General features: G+C 39.9%; 1 protein-coding gene across 3 annotated transcripts in view; it reads right to left on the bottom strand.

Moving 5' to 3' along the window:
* Window positions 1-2,554: 2,554 nt before the first annotated feature.
* CAMK2D (calcium/calmodulin dependent protein kinase II delta) overlaps window positions 2,555-24,126 on the bottom strand; it is a gene marked incomplete at its 3' end in the record, with an annotated part of 165,735 nt that continues 144,163 nt past the window's right edge. For 2 of the 3 annotated variants that reach the window (XM_084264021.1, XM_084264022.1), the window contains 3 exons: window positions 11,363-11,438; window positions 10,126-10,220; window positions 8,635-8,867 (listed from right to left, as the gene is read on the bottom strand). In XM_084264021.1, coding sequence (XP_084120147.1) covers window positions 8,635-8,867; window positions 10,126-10,220; window positions 11,363-11,438 — 404 coding nt within the window. Of the gene's footprint in view, window positions 4,635-5,186; window positions 5,237-8,634; window positions 8,868-10,125; window positions 10,221-11,362; window positions 11,439-20,612; window positions 20,697-24,126 lie in introns of those variants that run through there. The other variant, XM_084264020.1, reaches the window with a different exon arrangement.

Below are 24,126 nucleotides of genomic sequence, written 5' to 3' on the forward strand. Positions count from 1 at the left end.
CATGCGGCCCACAAGCAGCTCCTAGCATTGTTGATCTGAGGGCTTTCGTTTGCCAGGGAACCTTGGAAAATTGGAGCTATCTCCATACTTGCAGTTTGCGGCCCGATAAGCGCTCCCCGGCCAACATGCCAAACGTCCAGCAATAGCTCCCAAACCAAAGGAGGCAGGACCGCAAGACATAGCTGGCCTGAAAGCTCCCCAAGCAGCCCACAAGCACATCCTAGCATTGTGGCTTGAGGGCTTTCGTTTTCCAGGGAACCTTGGAAAATTGGACCTATCTCCATTGTATCAGGTCTTGTCCCGAGAGGCGCTCCCCGGGCAACATGCCAAATGTCCAGCAATAGCTCCCAAACCAAAGGAGCCAGGACCGAAAGACATAGCTGGCCTGAAAGCGCCCCAGGCAGCCCACAAGCAGCTTTTAACATTGTGGCTTGATGGCTTTCGTTTGCCAGGGAACCTTGGAAAATTGGACCTATCTCCATTGTATCAGGTCTTGTCCCGAGAGGCGCTCCCCGGGCAACATGCCAAACGTCCAGCAATAGCTCCCAAACCAAAGGAGCCATGACCGAAAGACATAGCTGGCCTGAAAGCTCCACATGCGGCCCACAAGCAGCCCCTAGCATTGTGGCTGTGAGCGCTTTTGTTTGCCAAGGAACCTTGGAGGTATGTCCATAGTTGCAGTTCCCAGCCCGAGAATTGCTCCCCGGCCAACATGCCAAATGTCCAGCAATATCTCCCAAACCAAAGGAGCCAGGACCGAAAGACCTAGCTGGCCTGAAAGATCCCCAGGGGGCCCACAAGCAGCCCCTAGCACTTTGGCTCTGAGGGCTTTCGTTTGCCAGGGAACCTTGGAGCTATCTCCATAATTGCATTTGGCGGCCCAAGAAGGTCTCCCCGGCCAACATGGCAAACGTCCAGCAATAGCTCCCAAACCAAAGGAGCCAGGACCGAAAGACATAGCTGGCCTGAAAGCTCCCCAGGCGGCCCACAAGCATTCCCTATCATTGCAGCTCTGAGGGTTTTCAGTTGCCAGGGAGCCTTGGAGCTATCTCCATATTTGCAGTTTGCGGCCCGAGAAGCGCTCCCCGGCCAACATGCCGAAAGTCCAGCCATAGCTCTCAAACCAAAAGAGCCAGGGTAAAAAGACATACCTGGCCTCAAAGCTTCCCAGGCGGCCCAAAAGCAGCCCCTAGCATTGTGGCTCTAAGGGCTTTCGTTTGCCAGGGAACCTTGGAACCTTGTAGGTATCTGAATAATTGCAGTTCGTGGCCCGAGAGGCGCTCCCCGGCCAACATGACGAACGTCCAGCAATAGCTCCCAAACCAAAGGAGCCAGGACCGAAAGTCATAGCTGACTTGAAAGTTCTCCAGGGGGCCCACAAGCATTCCCTATCATTGTGGCTCTGAGGGCTTTCGTTCGCCACGGTCCCTTGGAGCTATCTCCACAGTTGCAGTTCGCAGCCCGAGAAGCGCTCCCCGGCCACATGACGAACGTCCAGCAATAGCTCTCAAATCAAAGGAGCCAGGACCGAAAGACATAGCTGGCCTGAAAGCTCCCCAGGCGGCCCACAAGCAGCCCCTAGTATTGTGGCTCTGAGGGCTTTCGTTTGCCAGGGAACCTTGGAGCTATCTCCATAGTTGCTCTTCACGGCTGCAGAAGCGCTCCCTGGTAAACATGCCGAACTTCCTGCAATAGCTCCCAAACCAAAGGAGCCAGTACTGAAAGACATAGCTGGCCTGAAATCTCCCTAGGGAGCCTATAAGCTGTCCCTATCATCCTGGGACTGAGGGCTTTCGTTTACCAAGAACAGTCCAAGTATCTCCGTAGTTGGTTTTCTCAGCCGGAGCAGTATTCACTTCTAAACATGCCAAACATTCAGCAATAGCTCTGAAACCAAAGGACAGAGGACTAAAAGGCATACCTGTTCTGAAACCTACCCAGGGAGCCCACAAGTAGCCCCTGTCATCCTGGGTCTGAGGCCTTTCGTTTTCCCGGAAACAGGGAACACTCCAACTAGCTCCGTAGGTGCTTTTCTCGGCCAGAGCAGCTTTCACTTCAAAACATGCCAAACGTCCAGCAATATCTTCCAAACCAAAGTAGCCAGGACTGAATGACATACCTGGCCTGAAACCTTCCCAGGGAGCCCAGACGCAGGCATTAAGTGTGTGTTACGCTAATCCTGTGATAATGGCTCTGAAAGTATCTTGTTTTGCAGGTGGAACATATGAAACATAGTAAGGCATACACAGAAATGTGCAAACTACCCAAAACATGTCCAAGTGTGAACCTGTAAAGTCAAGGTGTGTGCAAATCTTTCTGCAAAGTGCAGCATCACCTGTGTTCAAGCAAGGCCTTGGGAAGGCCTTTAAGAACGAAGCAAAGGACAAATAAACTAATATTTTCAGGGTCCCTCCCAACACAAACCGTTCTGTGGTTGATTCTATGATTATCTACAGAGTGATGTTTGGGCTCGTAATAACCCATGCCGCAGAAAGACACTGCAGGCAAAAATCACATTCAATTGAGAAATGAAAACACAAGCACATGGTCAGCAGAAATCACAAATTTATTAATCCTTAAATATATCAATCATTTACCATTATGGCAAGAAATATGTACACTGTGTCCCACGGTAAACTGCAGTGTCCCCAAATGACAGAAGTGTGTAATTCAATTGTGGCAGAGAGAACAAATCACAATTTCTTCACGTCTCAGTGTGGAAGACAAACTTGGTCTACAGTAATACGGTAACACCACATGCTATGTTAGAAGTATTAAAAAAAAAACCCAAACCAAAAAAACACGCTACACTTAATTTGGTAACTTTAAATACAGTTATTCCACTTATAGTCACTTCACACACACAAAAAAAAAAAAAAAAAGAAAAAAAGAAATTATAATGAGAAAAATACTGAGGCCATTACTTTTATTCACAGATCCCACTGGCAGGTTAATATGGCTCAACACATTTACTGTAGATGCTTATTTTAAATATATATTGTTTAAAATCATGTAGTAATTATCAGAGAAGCTTATATCCATCTACCATACATCCACTAGTAACAACATCAAAATGTTTAAGCACTGCTTTTGATTAGTAATCAACACAAGAAGGTGAAATGATACAAATTAGGAAGCTTTCCCATTTTAAAAACTTCAGCCTGCGAGTTGTCATTTTTTCACCCCTAAAAAGGACGTTGGCTGAGATATACAAGATACAGCGCTGCAGACAACAGTTAGCCCTGCTGGTAACAGATCAATTATAAATGAAAAAAGAGAAGAAGAAAAAATAAAAAGAGAAGAAACAACCAATCCCTTTACTATTCTATTAAAAGTGGAAGGAAATAAACCCAAATGTTCACAAGGATTTATTTTCACAGTAACGTAAGGGAAGCAAAACAATACCCTGGTATAAAGCATTCCCTGCACAGTGTACAGGCATTTACAGCAAATGACTGGGGACCAAACCAAGTTGGTAACACGGCAAAAACTGCTGTTCCTGATGGCATATGTTGCATGAGGATGTTAAAAACCAGGAGCAGACTGAGGGGGAAAAGGGGGAAGAAATAAATCTGTGGTAAAGTGATAGAGTTTAATTAAAAAACTGGTGTACATCCACAATTCATTTCCAGAGAAACAACAGCAGTGACATAAAGTAGGTAAACTCTCCAGACTGCATTTTGAAGGCCTAAATATTTATTGAGTCTGATCTACAGCTGAACCAAAAACTTTGCGGTTTTTAAAGCCTCCTTACAAATTTACAGGGCACCTTTTAAGTGACAAAAATCTGTCTGTCTTCTTTCAGGCTAATCCACAAAGGCTGCCCCTCAATCACCTCTTAGTTCCTGACAACTTTTAATTTTGCTTCATCAGCCAACAGAAATTTTCAGTGGGCATAGTAAGAAAGCAAAGGTAAAGAATCAAAAGCGAAAAAAAAACCCAAAGCAGCTGCAGGCTCCCCAGAATATCCACAGTTAATTTGGAAGGGATCAAGCCAGCAAGTGATGAGGTTTTTCCAGCTTACATAGACTAATAAAACTAAGAAGGCTTCAGCTGGTACAAAGCCAAGATATTATCACTTCCACATTGATCAGTGATTTCATCCATCTACGTGCTGTAATAAAAATCTAGTTTTACAGTAACGGAGCTGCCAGCAGAAATCCTAACCATTCCTACCAGAACCTAAGAAAAATCCTAGAACTCAGGAGGAAAGGAGGAGTCAAAAAAACAGTTCTTAAAAAAAGAGGGCAAAATGAACTTTGTCTTTTTATTCTTTTTTTTTATTTTTTATTTTTTTTATAATAAACATGATAGTTCTTAAAGTTGTCTGTCAAAAGTTGGCATAAATTCTGTATCTACTGCTGTCCATCGAATGCTTTTTCAAATTAATTTTTTTTTTGGTCTTTTATGCCTTGTTATTTTTTATTTGCATTGAACATCACCTTCATTGAAACATTAACAGCGGACGGATGGACTATACAGCGACATGGTGCATCACAAACGTGTGACATGAAGAACCTTCACAACTTCATGCACTCAGAAACATGCATGAAGAGAACAGGATGGCCAAGATGGTAATCAACCGGGTGCGTTGGGTACAGAAAATGCAAGAGCGGCACTGCTGAAATTTTTAGCTAGGAGGAAGGAGAAAAAAAAAACCAACAGATTGCCATTACTGAAGTAACATCACCACCAAATAATAATACATGCTTAAGCGCTAATGAATACTATTAAAAAAACCCAGAAACCTTCTCATGATCCTTTAATATGAAGTTGTGAAAACAGCCATGGGGAAAGAAAAACCAAAACCCAAACCCTAAATGCTCAGGCGTTTTATTTCTGAAACCACTTTACAGGCATTTTTCCATCTTTGCAGCATGCCAGAGAGGCTGTTAAAATAAAAAAGGAAACCAAGGCAGGAAACCAAATTGCCTTAATCAATTTCTTAAATAACGGAGGGCAGAATTGAGATGTGAGTCTCCAAGTTTAAGTCCCTTCCCCAGCACATACATTACAGACTCTGCCACGGGCTGAGATTCTCATAGGAAAATCGAGCCAAGGAACAAGGAAGAACCAGATGTCATTTACATGCAAGACATGCACAAGCCATATGCAAAGAAAACGACTGAAAAGTAACGTGTAAGCAAATGGGTCACTAACTCAGCTTATAATATCATTTGTATTACCGTAGCATCTAGGGGCCGAAGTTGTGACTGGGGTCCTGCTGCGCTAGGCACTGTACAAACACAGAATAAACTCTTTACTTAAGCCCTCCTGCTGTAAAGGTAAAACAAGGTGCACGGTGTGGCAAGGAATGTGGCTTGACTTTGGGAATCAGTTTGACGTCCCATAGCCCTTTGATTGCCTGTACCACACAGGCCAACTCTCTGTAGGTGCAGAAAGACATTAGCACAAGTTCTTAAGGTTACGGAATACAGGGAAGAATGTCCTACCCTCAGTCATCTAATTCAGATGAGAGGAAAAGAGGAAACCCAAAGTTTGTCTTGTCTGAGTCACATCAAAAACTGGTTGAAATTTTTTTCTAAACTAAATACACATTTGTGCTCAGATTCTTTCCCAAATAAATCAACTGTCATAAGGAAATGTTTCCATGTAGCTACCAAAGTGCTCAGTTCTGTCCTTAGCTTTAAGTGCTCTCCTTACCGTAGTCCTGAGAAGAAGCTACTGTGATTGCAGCAACTGGCGTGACATTATCTAGGATGCGGCATTTGCAAAAGCAGATCATGACTATAATTGTTTTGCAAGTCTGTTAGATTTTAAATACTTCTTCGGACATTCTGTGTAAGATACTTTTTTATTATGGAAGTGCCATTATTAACTACTGTGTGTTGGGAACAGTTAAATAAATAGCTGTTGACTGTATAAATTTCAAATGTGACAAAAGAAAGGAAGGCTAATCTAGAACAGTATTTTAATTACATTTCTTCTGTAGTTTTCCAAAATAGAGTTATTCGTACACTGCTGCTCTGACTGGGAAAAGCAAAGGTGAAGTTCAAGACAGTCTAAAAGATGGCAAGGTGGCATGGTGCGACATGGGAACCTACCAGCTAAATTTGAGACAATGGGGATTAAAGAAAAGAGTAAGTAAAATAACTAAAAGAAAAATGACAGTTCTGGGGGAAACTACAGGCCTTGAGGAGATTTACTAGTCTCTGACAATGGCCCAAGCATGAGTATTAAGACTGATCTTGTGAAGTACAATTCCATTTAGGTGGAAGTCACTAGGAATACATGGAAACAGGAGTATTGTACAAGAAGAGCCAAATAACTTTGAGGGCTGTGTAATGCAGAAATGCAATGCATTAATAGGAAGTACAAAGCTGCATGCTCAGCAGAAGTTTCGATATACTCATGGGTTTAGGATAAATACATGGCTGTCTTATGCAATCTGCTCACGTGATATAGATGAGAAAAGTGCCAAAATAATTCCAGAACATAGCAGGCATGGAATTCTTACCAGGGAAAGCAACGACATTGTGAAGTTAAATACAGACCTGACCATGCTAATAAAAAGACAAGCCTCAAAAGAAAAATGACACTGAAGAGCTATCTTAATAGCCAGGTAGCCAGGAAAACAGAGATCCTACCAAAAGAAGCCAACCAAGTTAGCATTGTTTATTTACCCTGCAAAAAAAGAAGGTGGGAAGTGATCTGCTTTGCCTTCATATGAAACAGCTCGTTTTCGTAGCTATCGCCAGTACAAGAGAAATAAGAATGAGCAAATATACACTGAACAAGACTAAAACGTAGACTGGAAATTACGGTTTCTAACAATTGGACCAATGATAGGTTAGAATAGGGATATTAACAAGTCCAAAGAAACCCTCTGAATTGAAGATGAGAGCTAGGCAAAGGATTTATGTGGTATTGCTGCCAGTGCTACACAGGGGTTATGTTCCTTGGGCTGTGCTGCAAACTCAGAGTGCCTCTCTTTGAGACTTAGCCGTGCTCTAAGGCTTTGAGCCGCTACTTTTTCTCCGAGACATTTCCAGCTTGGATACAACTCTTGTAGGCCTGAACTCTCCGCTGTCTGATCTCACAGAACCCCCACTGACACAAGCTTGTAGGACCAAACCGCACTCCCCCCCCAAACCAAACCAAACCAAACCAAACCAAACCCAAACCCTTCACAGAAAATCGAGGGGAAAAACCCCCCAACCCCCAAAAGGTAAAGATTAAATCCTTCTCTTATGCAACTCATGTCTCTCTGCTATAGACACTTATTGTCCAGGGTACACTGGGACAGGTGATCCTGTTTCCCTTAAGCTACCCAGGTCACATCACTTGACATAACATCAAGAGTCTACCTAACACTGCATTGCAAAATAAAACTACCCTTTCAATATTATCTGTTTAAATATTGGTAGGGCAGATGGAGTGTGAAAAACAAAGGACAACATGGCTCCTGGTCCCACTGGCTTCACATTTAAAAAAAAAGTACAGTGGTTATCACTAGGTAATTGAATTGCTCTTTTCCGAAATAAAAAAAAAAAAAAAAAATCCCTGCTGAAGTTCAACAGTTCATTTTTTCATGTTCCTTTATCAAGTGTTATTTCTTATGGCAAACTAGCATCACTAGAAGTAAAATAGGGACATGATGAAGTTCAAAGGATGAAACCTAAGCTCTTTATCATCCATGCCAGGAAATGCGGCCACTATATACATGAAGATGTCTCATAATTGTAACTGTATCCTATAAAGAGGGCTTGCACCAGAACAAAGCCATAGAGGTTGGGCTCTGAGGGACACAGCAGCATCAGCGAAGGCTGCAAGCAGCAGAAACACGTATTTGGAGCAGAACCTCCTACAGAAGCCACTGAGTCTTCATCTTGCTACCGCAGCTACGAGTGTGCTGCCATTTACACCACTGAAGACCAGGCTGTAGGAATTCAGGTTTGCGCACATTGAGCCATGGCACGACACCTCAGGTGGGAGAAAGCAAGCAAAAATGTGCAAAGGAAAAAAAGAGAGAAACGATGATGGGAGAGGTCTGAGGCTTACCCACAGAGATATCATAGTGGTGTCACGGCAGTGACTATGCAGCAGTTAAGCAAAGAGCATGGGGAGAAAGGGAGATAAGAATGGGATAGGTACTTGCAGGACTTAATTTACAAAGCAAATATGTAAACTGGCTCAAAATCAACTTGCGGTGAATATAGCTAATGTGGCTGGAAATGACAAGAAATATTACTCAAACTTCCTTTTGTCAGAACAGCGATATTCTGTTTTCTTGACATTTTCCAGTCAGCTCTAATAGCTCCATGTAGCCTATTGTTTTTTATTTTTTAAAGTTTTCCTGAAATTCTATTTCAGGGCTTTGAATCCTATTTTGTGTGACTTGCATCGAGCCTTATCTATATTGAAATATTTTTCTGCTCTTCAAGCTGTCAGGAGTTGGATTTGTGGGCATCATAGTTGAAAGCAATAACAACAAGAAGCATTATTTTAGAAATATTTGCACCACTATTTATGCAGTGTCATACCCACTGCATAAATCACCACAGGCAACTGTACTATCAAGAGGAAGGTTTTGTGATTTTTTAAGGCCAAAAGCAGCTATAAAGACTATTTCGTCTGACCCACATCATTTACGCTTATGGTCTGAGTTGTTTCTTACTTGATAGGTACTGTCGGTGACCCTGAACGGTGAAAATGAACATTCTGCCATTTTCCATCCCGACGGTGCCAGACCCGCGTTTCCTCTGACTGCATAGTCTTTGGCATCCCACTTCCATCCATGTACTGCGTGAGACGTATATATGCAATGCAGGCAGCATCATCGCCGACAAGGTGGACATGAGGATTTAGGATAATGGTGTGGATTGGCTTATTACTTTTGGATAAAGCTAGGAAACAAACATACACGTACAGAAGGTAAATGACATTTTCTCTACATAAGGGAAGATAACCCAAACAAACAATCTCAAGCTTAGCAGATATAAAGTAATAATTCCTGTTTACTGATAATCACTGACAATTAGCTCAAGAATACTGTAGAAATGAGCACAATCACAGCATAAAGTACGCTTTCACCTTTCCTGCAACGAAACAATCAATGTTTATTTAATCAAATGTATCATTTAATCCATGTATGTACATAATTAAATAAAATGGGGACCATCATCTTGTTTCCAGATTGAATTTTCCCAATACTTCGGTTTCACTGCTCTAATATCTAATAATATTTGTAGTTAATATTTTCTACTAAACTAATTCAGCATTTAGTTCACTCATGATGTATTTTATTAAGTGTTGATATGCGTGAAAACTAAAGAGGGGAGGTAATGAAAAGAAACATGTTAAGGAAAAAAAATGGAAAATGCTGTTCTGAAGATGGAAGAGAATTTAGAAATATGACAATCCAATTTTACACTCAGACTTTTCTCAGAAATTACTGGGTAAGGTGGTATCTTCATTTGCAGTATTGCGTTTCCTTTGGAGTTAAGTGGGCTCAAACCAGTTACATGATCCTCCAAAACATTATTAATCCACTCCAGGAGTATTTTTTCCTTGTAACTGACATGATTTTATTATCTATACTCACACACAGAGATACATAGAGTATGTGTATATATATATATTTTGATGCCCACAATTGTATATATATGCACACATACACAGAAATAAAATACAGCTGATCCATCCTCAGCAGTATAGACTGAGGAACTATGGTATCTTCCCCAGTACATCACATACTCACTGGAAGTGCTGTTAGTTGAAATCACTGTAATCAGTGGATTCTGTGACTTTTAAGTATACTCACAGCACGATTTTATCTTTTCCCCAATGAAAAAGAACAAAAGAAAAAAGTTGAGAATTACTTATCTATAGCTTATTTTTTTCTTTTATACATCTTGATTTCCTTTTTCCAAACAACATGAAACTTCCCTCTGCTATCCAAGATGCCCTAGGCTGTGTGAATAAGTGCTGCAAAAACGGATGGAAAAACACAGACAGCAGCACGCTGAATGAAAAAAAGCATACTCCCTACCGCTGCCTGAATCAATTCTCAACTAACTCCCAAACTGAAATACTAATTCAACCAGAGAAACACAGTCACAAGGAAGAGATGAAGATTCACCAAGATTAAAAAAGGATATTTACCATTTTCAAAGTAAAACCGGTGGAAGTCCATCCCTTCTACTAGATTACCCAATGCTTCCGGTTCAAAGGAGGTAAGGCCTGGATCACATATTTTTCTGTGGAAAAGAGGAAATTCTATAATAAACACGTGCAGTTATTTAACACAACTTTGGAGATACTTTAAAAATGTTTCCTTTGTTCGCACTGGACACGTTACTTATCTGTGCCATCACAGTGAGAAAGAATTTAAATAGCGAGAAGTAACGGTGTTCTGGTTTCAACCAAATTAGTGAATTTGGCAGCTTACTTTACGTGGTCTAGATTTCATAGAAAAAAATCTTTTGACCAAAAAAGAGATTGCCAAAGGCAACCCCACAAGCTAATGCTATCAAAAGTAGGATTTTTTACTTGTAACTCTGAAAACTGCTTCTGCATTACACAAAAAGTATTTTTTGTGTTTCACATCATTACTTAAGCAAGATTTTGTTAATTTTGTTTAGCCAACAAAATTTAGGTAAGAATTTAGAGTAAGTTCCCTCTTGACATTTGTACAAGGAAGGTTTTCATGTGACTATAGTGCTGGCAAGCTTTTAAACAGGATGGATGAGTGGCATCACTCTGAGGCCTGTGCTGCAACATCATAGAACCCACACAGAGAAACACGGGAGACCGAAAGAAACACTAAGAGGGGTTTTCTGTTGCTTTTTAATCGTTTTTGCTTGTTTGTTTGATTTTAATTTAGGTAGGAAGAGAAGCAGTGATGGTGGTGTGTCTTCACAGGGAAAAGCTGAGGGAGAAACCGGTCTGCTTTCCCCTAGCAAATTCCAGCACAGTGCTCAGTAGGGACTGGTGGAACATAATCTTCATGTGGTTTTTCACACTCTAACATAGAAATGGGATTCTAGCTGATATCAATATCTAGACACAATAATGATTTTCTGCTAAAAGAGGCTTCTACTGTTTTCTGGATTCCAAGTCACAAAACAAGATAGATTGCTGTGTATTTTGCACCAGGATTACAATCCTGTCTTAGCAGAGTATCACATCAGATTTAGACTAGCAGCTACTCTAAAGTAGGCTCATGTAAAACTGGAGCAATGCAGCAATGAACATCTCTTGTGTTTCTTGGGGGGCATCTGAGAATGAACTTCAACAATACATGAATACAAACACACACTCCTACATTAATATGCGTATACACATATGTGGTGTGAAATACACCAACTCTCCTCCCTTCATCCTATATAAGAAAACTTACGTGTAAGCTTCAAAGTCCCCATTGTTGATAGCTTCAATCAACTGCTCAGTAACCTTGATAATCTCCTGCTTACGAGCTAGAAAGAGATACAAATACACCTCTTAAAATGGACGGCAAAGTGGAAGGTGAGAGCTGAAAAACTGTTGGGTGAACAACTGCAAGGGCCACCTCTCATCCTTTTCTACGGCCAAAGGACATGATGTTACACTGCTGCTTTACACTGTCTGTACTCCTGTATTCTCAAGAAAACTAAACAGATGTCAAGACTGATCTACTTTCTTATCATGCTTCTCATCATCTTTCCTTCACTGAAGGATCTGCTGTTTAAAAAGCCTAAAAACCAAGTCTTAATGTCAAATTAAAGGGAACTGGCAATTGTTTTACAAGCAATGATCTAATATTTCATATACACACGAGGCCTTTGCCTTTTAAGTGTCTAATGATGATTTTCAGGAACCTTTGTAGCACTTAGTGTTTGCTTTGGCCAAATGTGTACATCTAAGTAAAGAAGAATTTAGGCTTTGAGTCTATAATCAAGATTCTCTCTGGTGTAAAGCTTGCGGATTACTTATAACGCAGTGTTATTCAGTTCTGACCTGCAATTTGTGCCTACTCTTGGCCTGTAAAAATGCTTAATGCATCTGCATGATAAAAAATCTCAATTAGATCATGTTACAGTACATCTAATAACTAAAACAAATAAATACTGAAGAGTAACAGAAGAGTAATCACTAAAAAATCCAGGCAGAATATGGATTTCTAGTAAAAAATATCCAAAGCCAAGCAGTGTTTGCACATGCTTCAAAGGCAGCAGTATGGGAAATAGTTTCTCCTTTATCAGTTGAGAACTGAGCTTACAATTCAGTATTTGTTAATGTCCAAGGGAGTTACTCTAGAATAGTGCAGAGTAAACAAATTCTTGCTCACCAGTATGGTTATTATTAATACCAGTTGCTCTAGAAGGGAAAAGACTTTCCATTAAGATAGAAAATCTTACTGCCTTCACTTTGAAAACTGACTTCTGCTTTTACCTCCCCCCACTTTTTTTTTTGTGTCAAGGAACAGACATTTATGTTTTTACACTATACACGTATCGTATTGTTTGGTAAAGCTCAACCTTACACTGATGCAGTTCAACCTGAGTGGCACTGGTCTCAAATATAGATTTTTTTGAGCTTAATGCTAACTGGTCAAGTGAGACAGATTTCACTGGTACATTTGCAAGGACTTTTAATTTTGATTCAACTCCTTATCAAACCTCAGAAAAATAAATCTGGAAGACCAAGCTAGAAAAAAAAAGAAATGCAAGCAACCAAGCTGCAGTAACTCTCTTGTGCAAGCAATAGTTGTAATTCTCCTGCACACTCCTATATGTGGTCTAGACTATTAATACACACACACATACATGCATGCGCACAAATATGCTTGAAATGTCAAAAGTAAAGTACTTCTTCACAAAGATAATGGTGGGGAGCATGGGCTGAAGGTTAAGTCTCCGATGCAAGAACTGGCATTGTGGCATTAAAGAACGTTTTAATTTTTTACACTTAGCCACCTCTTTTAGTAAGTGCACACCTAATATATTCAGACAAAAAGTACCAGCAGGAAAAGGCATGACAGAGGAAGAAAGTGGATATAAAGATCCAGCATGGCTTTTTATGAGCTGCTCTTCACTATTAAAAAGCATGATTGGTAAGAGTATATCCAGAATAAATTGCCTTATTTTTCACAAATATTGCAGAAAGTATAAAGAATTTTAATGAAGAGATGCTTTGAATGTAGATCAGCAATGGCCCCATTTTCAAGCATTTCAACAACACAGACCAAGCTGTGGACGCCATATGGTGGTGTCAGCACAAGCCAAGCGGTAAGATGCTGGAGCAAGAAATAATGGTGCAGTGTTAGAAAAGGCTGCAAAACACAACCCAGAGAATGCAGGCTTCATGCAGTTCTTCTATCCAAATATGCATTACAAACTAAACGAGGACAAGTAGCATTAGGAACATGAGGTATTAGGGAAGAGGCATCTGGCCAGTTCCCATCTGCCAGATAACTGTCACTTACAATCACCATTTTAATTTGATTTTTGTTTTAATAAGCAATAGTAAACTTTGCTTATATTGAATTCTAGGGGAATTATGCTGTTTGACTTACAGCGGCAATTTTATGACCTTATACTTTTTATCTGATGTCCCAAATAATGTACTTTAGCACCAGACTGAACCAAAATTTGCAGTTTCTTTGGTGCTATCATCTCTCTCCCTTTAAAATATCATCACATGCTCAGCGCACAAGGACCCTATTTATTTAGTCTTATGGCGTAGAAGAGTTTGCCTGATAAATGACAAAAACACAGGAGGAAAACTCAAAAACTGTCATGGGATTCTGGTAAAATTGGCTCAGCTACTTTTTCTAAGGGGTATGGTAAGACCCAATCGAAAGATTAAAGCCTGACCCATATATACTATCTTAAAATAGGGCAATTGCTTTCTGTGGTGTAAAATTATGTGATCCCTGTAAGCAAAGGATTACTTAGCAAAAATACATTTGGGGTTTTTACAATAATTGAGGTGCGAGGGAAGAATGTTGTTAACCAAAGTCAAAAGTGCTGAGCAATTGTCTTCAAAAACTGAGAATGAAAAAGACTGCAGACAGAATAGCAGTAAGCTACCATGAAATGGCAAACTTTTCTGTAAAAGACAGAAACTTTTACATTCTTTGCTTAGAATAGAGGTGACATAAACCAACGACAGAAAAGACCACAGATCCACCCTCTAAATATAACTATTACACCCGTAGGGACAGCAAGTGAAGGCAGGAAGATATTAGCTGCTTTGGCCAGCAGGTTGAGGGAGGGGATTCTTCCCCTCTGCTCTGGTGAGACCTCGCTTGGAGTCCAGCTTTGGAGCCCTCAACACAAGAAGGATGTGGACCTGTTGGAACATGTCCAGAGGCAGCCACAAAAATCATCAGAGGGCTGGAGTACCTCTTCTATGAAGACAGGTTGAGAGAGTTGGGCTTGTTCAGCTTGGAGAAGAGAAGGCTCCAGAGGGACCTTAGAGCGACCTCCCAGTACCTGAAAGGTGCCTATAAGAAAGCTGGGGAAGAACTGTTCCCAAAGGCGTGTAGCAATAGGATGAGGAGTGATCGTTTTAAACTAGGAAAGACTTAGGTTGGATATTAGGAAAAAATTATTCAATATGAGGGTGGTGGATCACTGGCACTGGTTGCCCAGAGAGGTGGTGGAGGCCCCATCCCTGAAGATATTCAAGATCAGGCTTGATGGGGCTCTGAGTGACCTGACCTAGTGATCATGTCCCTGCTCACTGCAGGGGTTTGGACTAAATGGCCTTTAAAGGTCTCCATTAACCTAATGCATTCTATGATTTGGCAAGTGAGTTGCTATGTGACTAACACTTGAAAGGCAGTTCAAGCAAAAATATTATGAAGACCTACAAAAAGATCAAATAAGATGAACAAACCAGAACATTTTGTAACACTAGCTAAAATTATTTCCACAGCACCAGTGTAATACATACGCTAACTTTAAATTAGTTAGTTAACGTCTAGCTGTATTTCAATACCTTGTCTTCCCCACTCACCTACAGGGTAGGATAATCTTTCATAATTAAAGACATCATTAACATTAATATCAAAAGAACACAAAGTAAGAACATAATTTGCTCAAAAAGCATCTAACACTATAAATACCTTAAACCTGAGAGGTGCAGTTTCCCAGGTAGTGAATCAAGTATCATGGGAAAAAAAAAAAGTACAAAATGACAGCAAAAACTATTTTTCTAGGAGAGACCTGTGTGGCTTTTCTTCCCTTCCTGTAGCCCCAGGCAACATTGGTAAATTCATCTCAAAGAATCACACAGAATTTTTGGATTTTAATTGCAGACAGAAGGTGTAGAATAAAAATGAGCTGTAGATAATGTGAAAATGAAATCTTCAGAAACACAGGTTTTGTGAAACACACACACACACACACACAAAAGAATCCTTGGTAACTGCTGACCACCATATTACCCATGAGTTTTTTCAAAACTGACACTGGTATTTTTGTCCTGAAAATAATAGTTTTAAACATGTTACTCTTCACTCAGATTTTGGAGTCTCTTTGTACTGTTGTCATTGCTCTGGATGGTTGACTCTATAATTACTATAGCAGAATGGTCATTAATTACCCCCACTGATCTTGCAGAAGCAGGAAAGAACTTTTTTGTTTTTCCTTGACATATTCCTTTTAACGCAAAACAAGCCTAGGAACAATCATACTAGAAAAGTATAAACCAAATATTTTTGGTCTTTCAGAAATAGGCTTGTCAAATCAGTGCAGTGCAGACAGCACTTGCAACAGGGCTTGTGAAATCTGTAGCAAAGCCACAGCATCTTCTAAATACCCAAATCAGGGAACTGTGTAACCCTTATTACTCAACCTAAGAGTGATGAAATCCCTGCTAAGCAGTAAAATACCTCTCCAGGAGAATGAGGTAGCCTGTTTACTTGAAGATTATTAAAATGACTCTCCTTCTTACTTGCTTACAGGTTATTTCTCATGAGAAAAAACTACAAATGAACCCTTAAAACTTTTTGACTTGGTGCTCTTTACTTTTCTTGCTACACATCAGGCTGGATTAATCTCACAATAGTTTAGACATATATGAACACAGACAAGTGAGTTTGTTCTCTCAACTCCTCCCCCTCATAGTCAAGCACTTTCAGGGCACAATTCATCATACCCTAAAATAGATATAGACAAGTGTTACTCATCTGACCTATCTGCATTGACTAAAGGCAGTCTAGACAACTAGCTCAAATATAGATATCTACATCTTGGAAGATGTCTAAATCTGGGGAGACAAATCCTACCCATTGTGCTATCATTTTAAACAGTACAGCCCTCCTAAAGGTGGAAAGGGTCTGCCAAAACTGAATGAATGGTGCACTAGAGGTGAACCTAGCTTAATTTTTAATTGGAACATTGTTCCAACAAATGGAAAGCATAAAACCACTCATATTATTTCTTTGGTCTGAAAAAAAAAAAAACCAAAAACCAAAATTAAAAGAAAGAGGAAGAGACTAGAAGTTTTATCCTGTGTTGTGTCCTGAGCTCTGGCTGTGTTAGGTATCATTCAATTTCACAGCATAGACAGCTAGCCCAAAGGAGAGGAATGCAGCAAATGTTACAAAGTATTTTTCACAACCACTCTATTCATATCATGGTTTGAAAATTCTCTGCTGATAATTTCTGCTGCAATTTGTTCTACAAATATTCCAAGAAAGTAGTTTCTCTGAAGAAGATGCTGAATGAATAAATGATTGATTGTGGCATGCAGCTTGAGAAACAAAGCCTCAAGCACTGCCAGGTTAACAGATAATGGGATGGAGCCTTTAGGCCATGAACCTCGGGGAAACTAAACAAGGTGCCAGCATCGTTGCCGGCCCCCTGCTGGGACAGGCTCCAGGAAAAAGTGTCCTCTATTGTTAAGGTATATCTGCTGTTTGACGAGGTTTTAGAAATTCTATTAGCATAATAAGATAGAGATGCTGCTGTGACAGCAAAACGTTGACCAATCAGATGTAGCCCACGAACACCGTATGCTTGAAAGAAAGCAGCCGTCTGCAGAGCATATAAAAAGGAATGATTCTTTACAATAAATCGACTCTTGCTTGCATCAAGCTGTGTCCCGTCTCTCTCCATCGCGGCAATTGATTGAATCTTACACCTGTATAAAAAATATCTAGACCCTCATGTGACAACAGGCTTGCTTCCAGAGGACTTCTCACTCAAAAAGTTCACTAAAATTTAGTGTATCTAAGACCAGAATTTACCTTTCACCCCATGGCTTAACCTTAAATTGCAGTATTATCTAAGACATCCGAGTTGTCATCTGACAGGTTCCATCTCATTCCCAGCTTCTGTTCGTCTTCAAAGATTCACTCTGATTCATCAAATTATTATATGGGTGGGCAGTTTGGAGAATTTTTTTTAGTGTATCGACTGTCTTTCACCTTTCTGAAAACCTGTAAGCCTACTACTTGCCTAATGAAAAGAAGATTTATTAGATATCAAGGCAAATATCTGAAAAACTACCCCAGCACTTTTCCACCCTATACTGACAAAAAAGATCAAAAAAAGTGACTGCATCTCCTATTTAAACCTTCATCATAACATGATGTTAAGGAACCCATCAAATGCCCTACAGTGTTTCTTTTTATTTATAAGAAATTAATTATCTTTAAAGATGCTGTCTCCTTGGAGCTACCATACAAATACACTAATATTTATGTTGTGTGGCAAATGTTTGCAAATTTTTTCATGACAGATCACCTACAGTCTCAGAACACATCTCTGTTCACGGTCACTGCACTTACAAGCTCTGTTCATGGTCATGCCTGGTGGTTTCTCAACGTCGCATTCATCATGGAATCTGTCTGTCTCAAGAAATAATGTTTGAAGTCCTAATAATCAAGACATTAATAAGCTCTGCAGCTGTGCACATTTTTATTTAAACTGTCTCCTAACTAATCACTCTATCACTAGTGTTTTACAATGGAAAATCAGTAACAGCGCTCAATTCTACATCTATTTCCTTCTGAATAAGCTTAAAAAAGCTGAGATTTGTTAAGATCACAATGATCATAATTAGTAACAACAACAACAACAACAACAACAATAGTATCCCCAAACAATAATTCTAAGAAATGTGTTGCCTTTAAAATATATTCCTCAATACCTCAAAAGCACCTAGGGCTGGGCTGAAGAAGTTTTGCTCTCCAGGACTTACTTGAACGCTATGATAATTCATTTGCCTTTTCTCAACATGCCACATGTACAGTCTTTTTTTTCCATGTCCATAACAGCAGATTAAAAACTACCAGGTTTACCAGCTAAAAAATCAGTATCTTTCTCATTTATAATTATAATATATCATGATAATTACAATAATTGCTACTTAGCAGACAGTGAAACCAGTTTCATACTACAGAGAGCTAGCACCATAGACTATTTTAGTTCCCACCTTCTTATCACGATGCTGTCACAAAAACAACTGTCAGGTATTCATCCAGTTCATCTTTGGAGCCCTCCTCATTTCCTAGACACACTTGACATAAAAACCACACATGTGCCTCTGACCACCTCTCATCTTCAATGTTGTCTGCCAAATGTACATAACTCTAACAGCCCTTACTACAAGTAGTATCACAGAGACATCTCTATCTCTCTATTATCAGTATTCTGCAACAGGTCATTAGATCCATCCCAACAAAGTTCTGCTTCAAAACAGCGCTAGCACAAACACACTTTCCAAAGCCACAACAGTAGATTTTACCCCTATAGCCTGGCATGTTCCCAGTGTCTTCTCTCAGCACTTAACTTCTTTTTACTCAGCCTTGAATTAACCCTGTTCTTGGCAGACAGTAACTGCTTCTGGTTTTCCAAGTTTTCTCAGGCCACAGGATGGCTGATTCACACTAGATGTGCAGCTACAGAAAACTGAGCAGATCACGGCCATTTCTAAAATAATATTACACCCCAATGGCACATTTTTAAAATTAAGTTGAGGACAGCTGAGGTTATGAGAACTTTACTATTTCTTTAGTCACTAGGCTTAATTATTTAATGAAATTAAATATTCCTGTTATTGAGAAAGAATTTTTCTGAAGCATCAGATTAAAAACAATCTAAGTCTGGGGCATATTCAGATACTGGGTTAACTTCTGCTGGTTTGCCTACTAGTGTTTTGGCAAATTCTAAATTTCTAATCTCTAAATCACTTAAAACTGTGTCAGTAGGCGAACTACCAGATGTGGCAGTACCATCATGTCTCCACCAAGTAGCTTTAACAGAGTAGCTTCAGCTAGTACTGCCTCGGAGCAGATGGGTGTTTAATCCCACTGCTGTGGCATTCCTTAAACTGAATTCTACCTGACGTTTTAACAGGATTTTTGAAATGTTTACTTTATGGAACAAAGTGGCAAAAAAGTGTGGTTGTTCCTGAAGTCACAGAACGATGTTTTCTTACAATGTCACTGTATATACATACCGTGCCATTTCTACACCACACTCTTTCTAAACTAATCTACTTTTCTCAAGGAGACTGTTACTACATGAGGTGCCCCCATTCCTAAATTTTGGTTACAAATAAAGAACATTGATGTTTATCCATTAATGCTGGGTACGTAATAGCTGTTACTGATGTGTTAGCTTTGAATGTCATACAGGGCCCCATCTTTTCTATTAATTCCTTTCTTCTTTAGGGTTCTGTGCCATTGTGCTGCTGGTGTTTGTGGTTCTAGTTTGATATATAATCATCTATATATTGATATATACTATCCTGCTCCTTCCTCGGAAGGAAGCTGCTTTGTTGACCATGTTGAGCCTGTCATCTTGAAGACTGATTCCTCTCTCACCTGCATTAGCTGCACTTACCAAATATTCCAGTCAAATTTAAACTAAGGCTCAGGCCAACTTCACACAGCCCATGTTTTCAGGGTCCACCTGAATCTCACCTTTACCAGTGCGGATGCCTGTTCTGAGGAGCAAAGAAACTACCCTAACACATGCAGGATGCAGGATGAGAACCTGGCAAGCAGAACCAATGTTTTTGGAAGCCACTCTAAAAGCGTTTCTGAGTTAAATTATAAACAAGAAAATCATCTACCCAGGCCTTTTATGTTCTACCAGTATACATGCTACTAACACAATACCTTTTTCCTTACACTGAAACTGCTCAAACATAGTCTACTCACCTTACAATTAATACCCTTTACAATTAATCGGTCACTAATTATGACACTTCTCCTAAGCCAAGCATGAAACTTTGCTGTTTCATCAAGGCTCTAAGTGAACAGCTGGCATGTCAGCTTTAAGCTTGGTTTCTCAATGGTGATTCTAAAGAAAGGAACTTGATGACATACATACACATACAGCTAATTAATCTGGAGACCCTAATCAGGATCCAAGCCAGGGGGTGAGAGTGAAATCTCAGTTGAAAACTACTGCAAAGATACAACTTTCTGACATATGTACCAGTTTATACAGATGATGATAAGACCTTCACAACCTGGCCAAGAAATACACACTCCATACATATTTTTGTAAACTCTAAGGAAAGGTCATTTCTAGAACCAGATAGACTGCAATATTGACCATTTTTTTTGTGCTATTTGTCAGATAATGGGGAGAGAAGAGAAGGAGAGACAAAAGAGACCATCTGAACAAATGAGTCTCTCAACTTACACAGCACAGAGGAAGGAGTGGAGTGGGAGAGCTCAGACTCAAGCGAATGACTCTCTGAGTTTGCATTTTCTGTGGACTTGCCCGCTGAATTGATGGAAAGAAACACAACATATGAACAAACAAAGGTGATGAGGTAGAGTGTGATCAGCATCCTCAGCAGGCACTGGCAGCAGGAGCGGCCGCTGGGGCACGGCAAAGGTGGTGACCACTGAGATGAAGAAGTAATGGAAGAGGAGGAATGGTGGGTGGAACATAACCTCTCCATGTCTCCCTCCTTTGTGAGAGCTGTCGGAGGGTCAAGTAGATGTGAAGGAGGAAAAAGAGAAGGCCAAATGAAAAATAACCTTAATTTAATTACAAGCAACAGAACTTACTAAATCTTTTGTGCAGACAAACAATGTTAACGATGTACATTTGGGAGACAGTGTGGGTGCCAAAGAACAGTTGTAAAGGTCATAGCCATAACTAACTCCACTCAGATGCCAGTGCAGATATTCACCCCTCTATCCAGTACTGAGATATACAGGGCTTTGAAAGAGCTTTTAAAAAAAATAATGTCATTAGAAATTTGAAGAATTTTCTTCAAGGCGGTATGTTTCAAACAGATTAAATTGGTTTCTTTCTACTGTTACATAAAATTAAAATCACAGCTTCAAAATTAAATAAATTAGCAAAATATATGAAAATACAAATCTCCTGAAGGATTAATGTTTTGAAGCAATGTACTTTAAGTATTAAGTAGCACTGATTAGTCAAAGTATACTTAATCTGTAAGCGCAATACAACTCAGCAATTTTTCTCCATCAGGAATCATCATTCTTCCTAGAGCTTTCATTAATTAATTTCCAGAGGGAAAGGGAAAAAATATAAGAAAAATAGAGAAATCTAGATTTCCTGACCATGATACATTTAACAACTTAGCTTTATAAAAGTTGGTGTGCATTGCTGGCCAAAATAACAATGGCATTCTACGGCACTACTGTAAAAAACCTGTATCAATCTCATATCAAAGAGATGCTGCCAAAGATTTTAAGTCCCATTACTACAGGACAGAGAAACCCCACAAGCAATCCCAGAAGGCAGCATTGCCCATGGTCCAGGTTTCATTATGTTCTTTCTCTCCTCTCCTGTCCTCATATTTAGGAAGGATCACTGTCACGTGGATAAGCCCGTGATCAAGGGTTAATGTCAGAAATTTGTCTTAGCAAGGAACTTAAACCACAGCTCCAAGTCATTTCAGACTCAAATTCTAGATTTCACTTACTCCTTGAGTGACTGAAGCTCACTATTGTTTACCAAGCACTCTTTCTAGTAAAATAAATTAGTTCCGGTCCTAGAAGATGTAAATGCATACATAAGCAAGGCACAGTTACAGACACTTTTCAATAAACTTTTTCAATAAATAAAAAATTAAAAGTGAGCCCGATTTAACTGTCTTCAAGTTAAAACACCTGCCTTCAAAAGTGAAAACAGGATGAGATCCTGACACAAGAACAGTGTATGCATTCCTTAAGGGAAATGAGGAAAGAACCTATCCCTGAAAACACATTTGTGAGAGCTGACTTCAGTTTTTTGTCTAATTACTACTTCTTCTAATGAATCATTAACATCTGTAACACTTTGCACAGACATGCACATGCACACATACTCCCACAGGGCTCACAGAAACACAGCCATGCTGGAGATAATATGTCTGTCCCATATACAGACTCATCATGATCCATGCAACTTCAACACAACATTAAAGAGTTCAATCAATTAAAAAAAAAAAAAAAAAGCACCAACCCACCCTGCCCAGAAAACCACTTGATGCAGAGCTGAATGTATTAAATATGGCGGGCACGTAGTCTGTACAAAGGAACCTTGTACCCGTTTCTGCAACCTATGCACGATGTTAAAGTATGAGGAGAGGGAATAAAGTGCATCAACTGCATGCCTTTGCAAGGAAGGGTAGTTCTCTGTAAGGTGTGGGCCACGCTGTAAAACATATGCTAATACTACTTTGTATTACAGAGCGGCATCCTCATTTCCTTTCTCCTTCACAGGAAGAAGGGTGCCTCTTCTCCATGCTGTGATAAAAGCAAAATGAAAATGTATTTCTTATAACAAAAAAGATCCAACGCTTTCCTTTCACTGTAAGAAAGGTACCAAAGTGTGGGGTTTGAACCTCAGGATGTATAAATGCATACAGTGTCACTGAATTACACTGAATAATACAGTCCTAAAACCTTTAACTGTCATAAGGGTTGTAGATATAACATTAAAATTTAATGTGGCTATCTGTTTTAAATAGAAAATTGATCTCTTTTTAGGCTTTGTAAAATAGATTTACTCATAGGTCAGGTTTATCGTATGGATTCAGATTCAGTACAGCTTGGCCAAATGCAAAGACTCTGGTTGAAGTATCTGTGCTCAAATCAAGCTGCCATTGGAGGGTGAAAATGGGGGTGGTGGGACAACCAGCATAGAGAAAAGCTTCAAAATTACAGGAGTTTCAATTTCTGCAGGGAGGGTTCCTTCTCTCTTACTTTGCAACCAGGGAGCTCTTCCTTCAGCATTTCTAAGGGATGTCTGACCTCCCCAGGAGCTGTGAAGGGATGCTGAAAACTTCCTGCATGCGGCACAGGATGAGTTGAAAAAGCTTCAGAAATGTTATCTGTTATCCCTCGGTCTGAAGGAGGTGTCCCAAAAGCTGTCTCTATAAGCCCATTCTGTTATTTATATACCACTGCTGTTCTCACACGTGGCTTTATGGATGTGTTTTTATGAATTTATATAAAAGTACTGGGGCATAAGAGGTCCAGCATGAACATAAAGAAAACCTTTTTCACTGTGAGGGTGGCAGAGCCCTGGGACAGGTTACCCAAAGAGATTGTGGAGTCTCTTTCTCTGGAGACATTCAAAACCTACCTGGATGCGTTCCTGTGTGACTCAATACAGGTGATCATGCTCTGGTGGGGCAGGGGCAGGTTGGACTAGAAGATCTTTCGAGATCCCTTTCAACTCATAACATTCTGTGATTCTGTGTGATTTTTAAGGTCCTTTAGCACCTAAGGTGGGAAAAAGTGCTTCTAGATCTCCATTTTGGTGAGAAGCATCATCTCGGGCATGTGCGTAAGAAACCAGATGTCTGGAAGACAGCAGGCCTGCTAGCAGCCTAGCTCTCTTCTCCCAAGATTTACACTCTGACAATATCTTCTGTTCCCACGAGACAAGAAAAGTTACTCATGCTGAGAGGATCTTAATAATCACATTCTCAAAATACAGCAGCCTTGATGATAGGGGTACAAGCTACCCTAAACCAAGAAGCAGTTATGGGAAGGTACTTGGGAGTAACAGAACATGTTAAGAACCAATCATAAGATGGTCAAAAACAGACGGTGTGTGGATGCTTTTAGGCATCAAAGGTAAACTAACGATATTTAGCTATAAGATATGTTTATCAGAACTCCTTATAATCACTAATCAATCAGTGTGGTGTGAACAGTGTGTGTAACCCATTAGCATTTTTTGG

The sequence above is a fragment of the Gallinula chloropus genome (assembly GCF_964237585.1).
Source record: "Gallinula chloropus genome assembly, chromosome: 4".
Classification (NCBI taxonomy): domain Eukaryota; kingdom Metazoa; phylum Chordata; class Aves; order Gruiformes; family Rallidae; genus Gallinula; species Gallinula chloropus.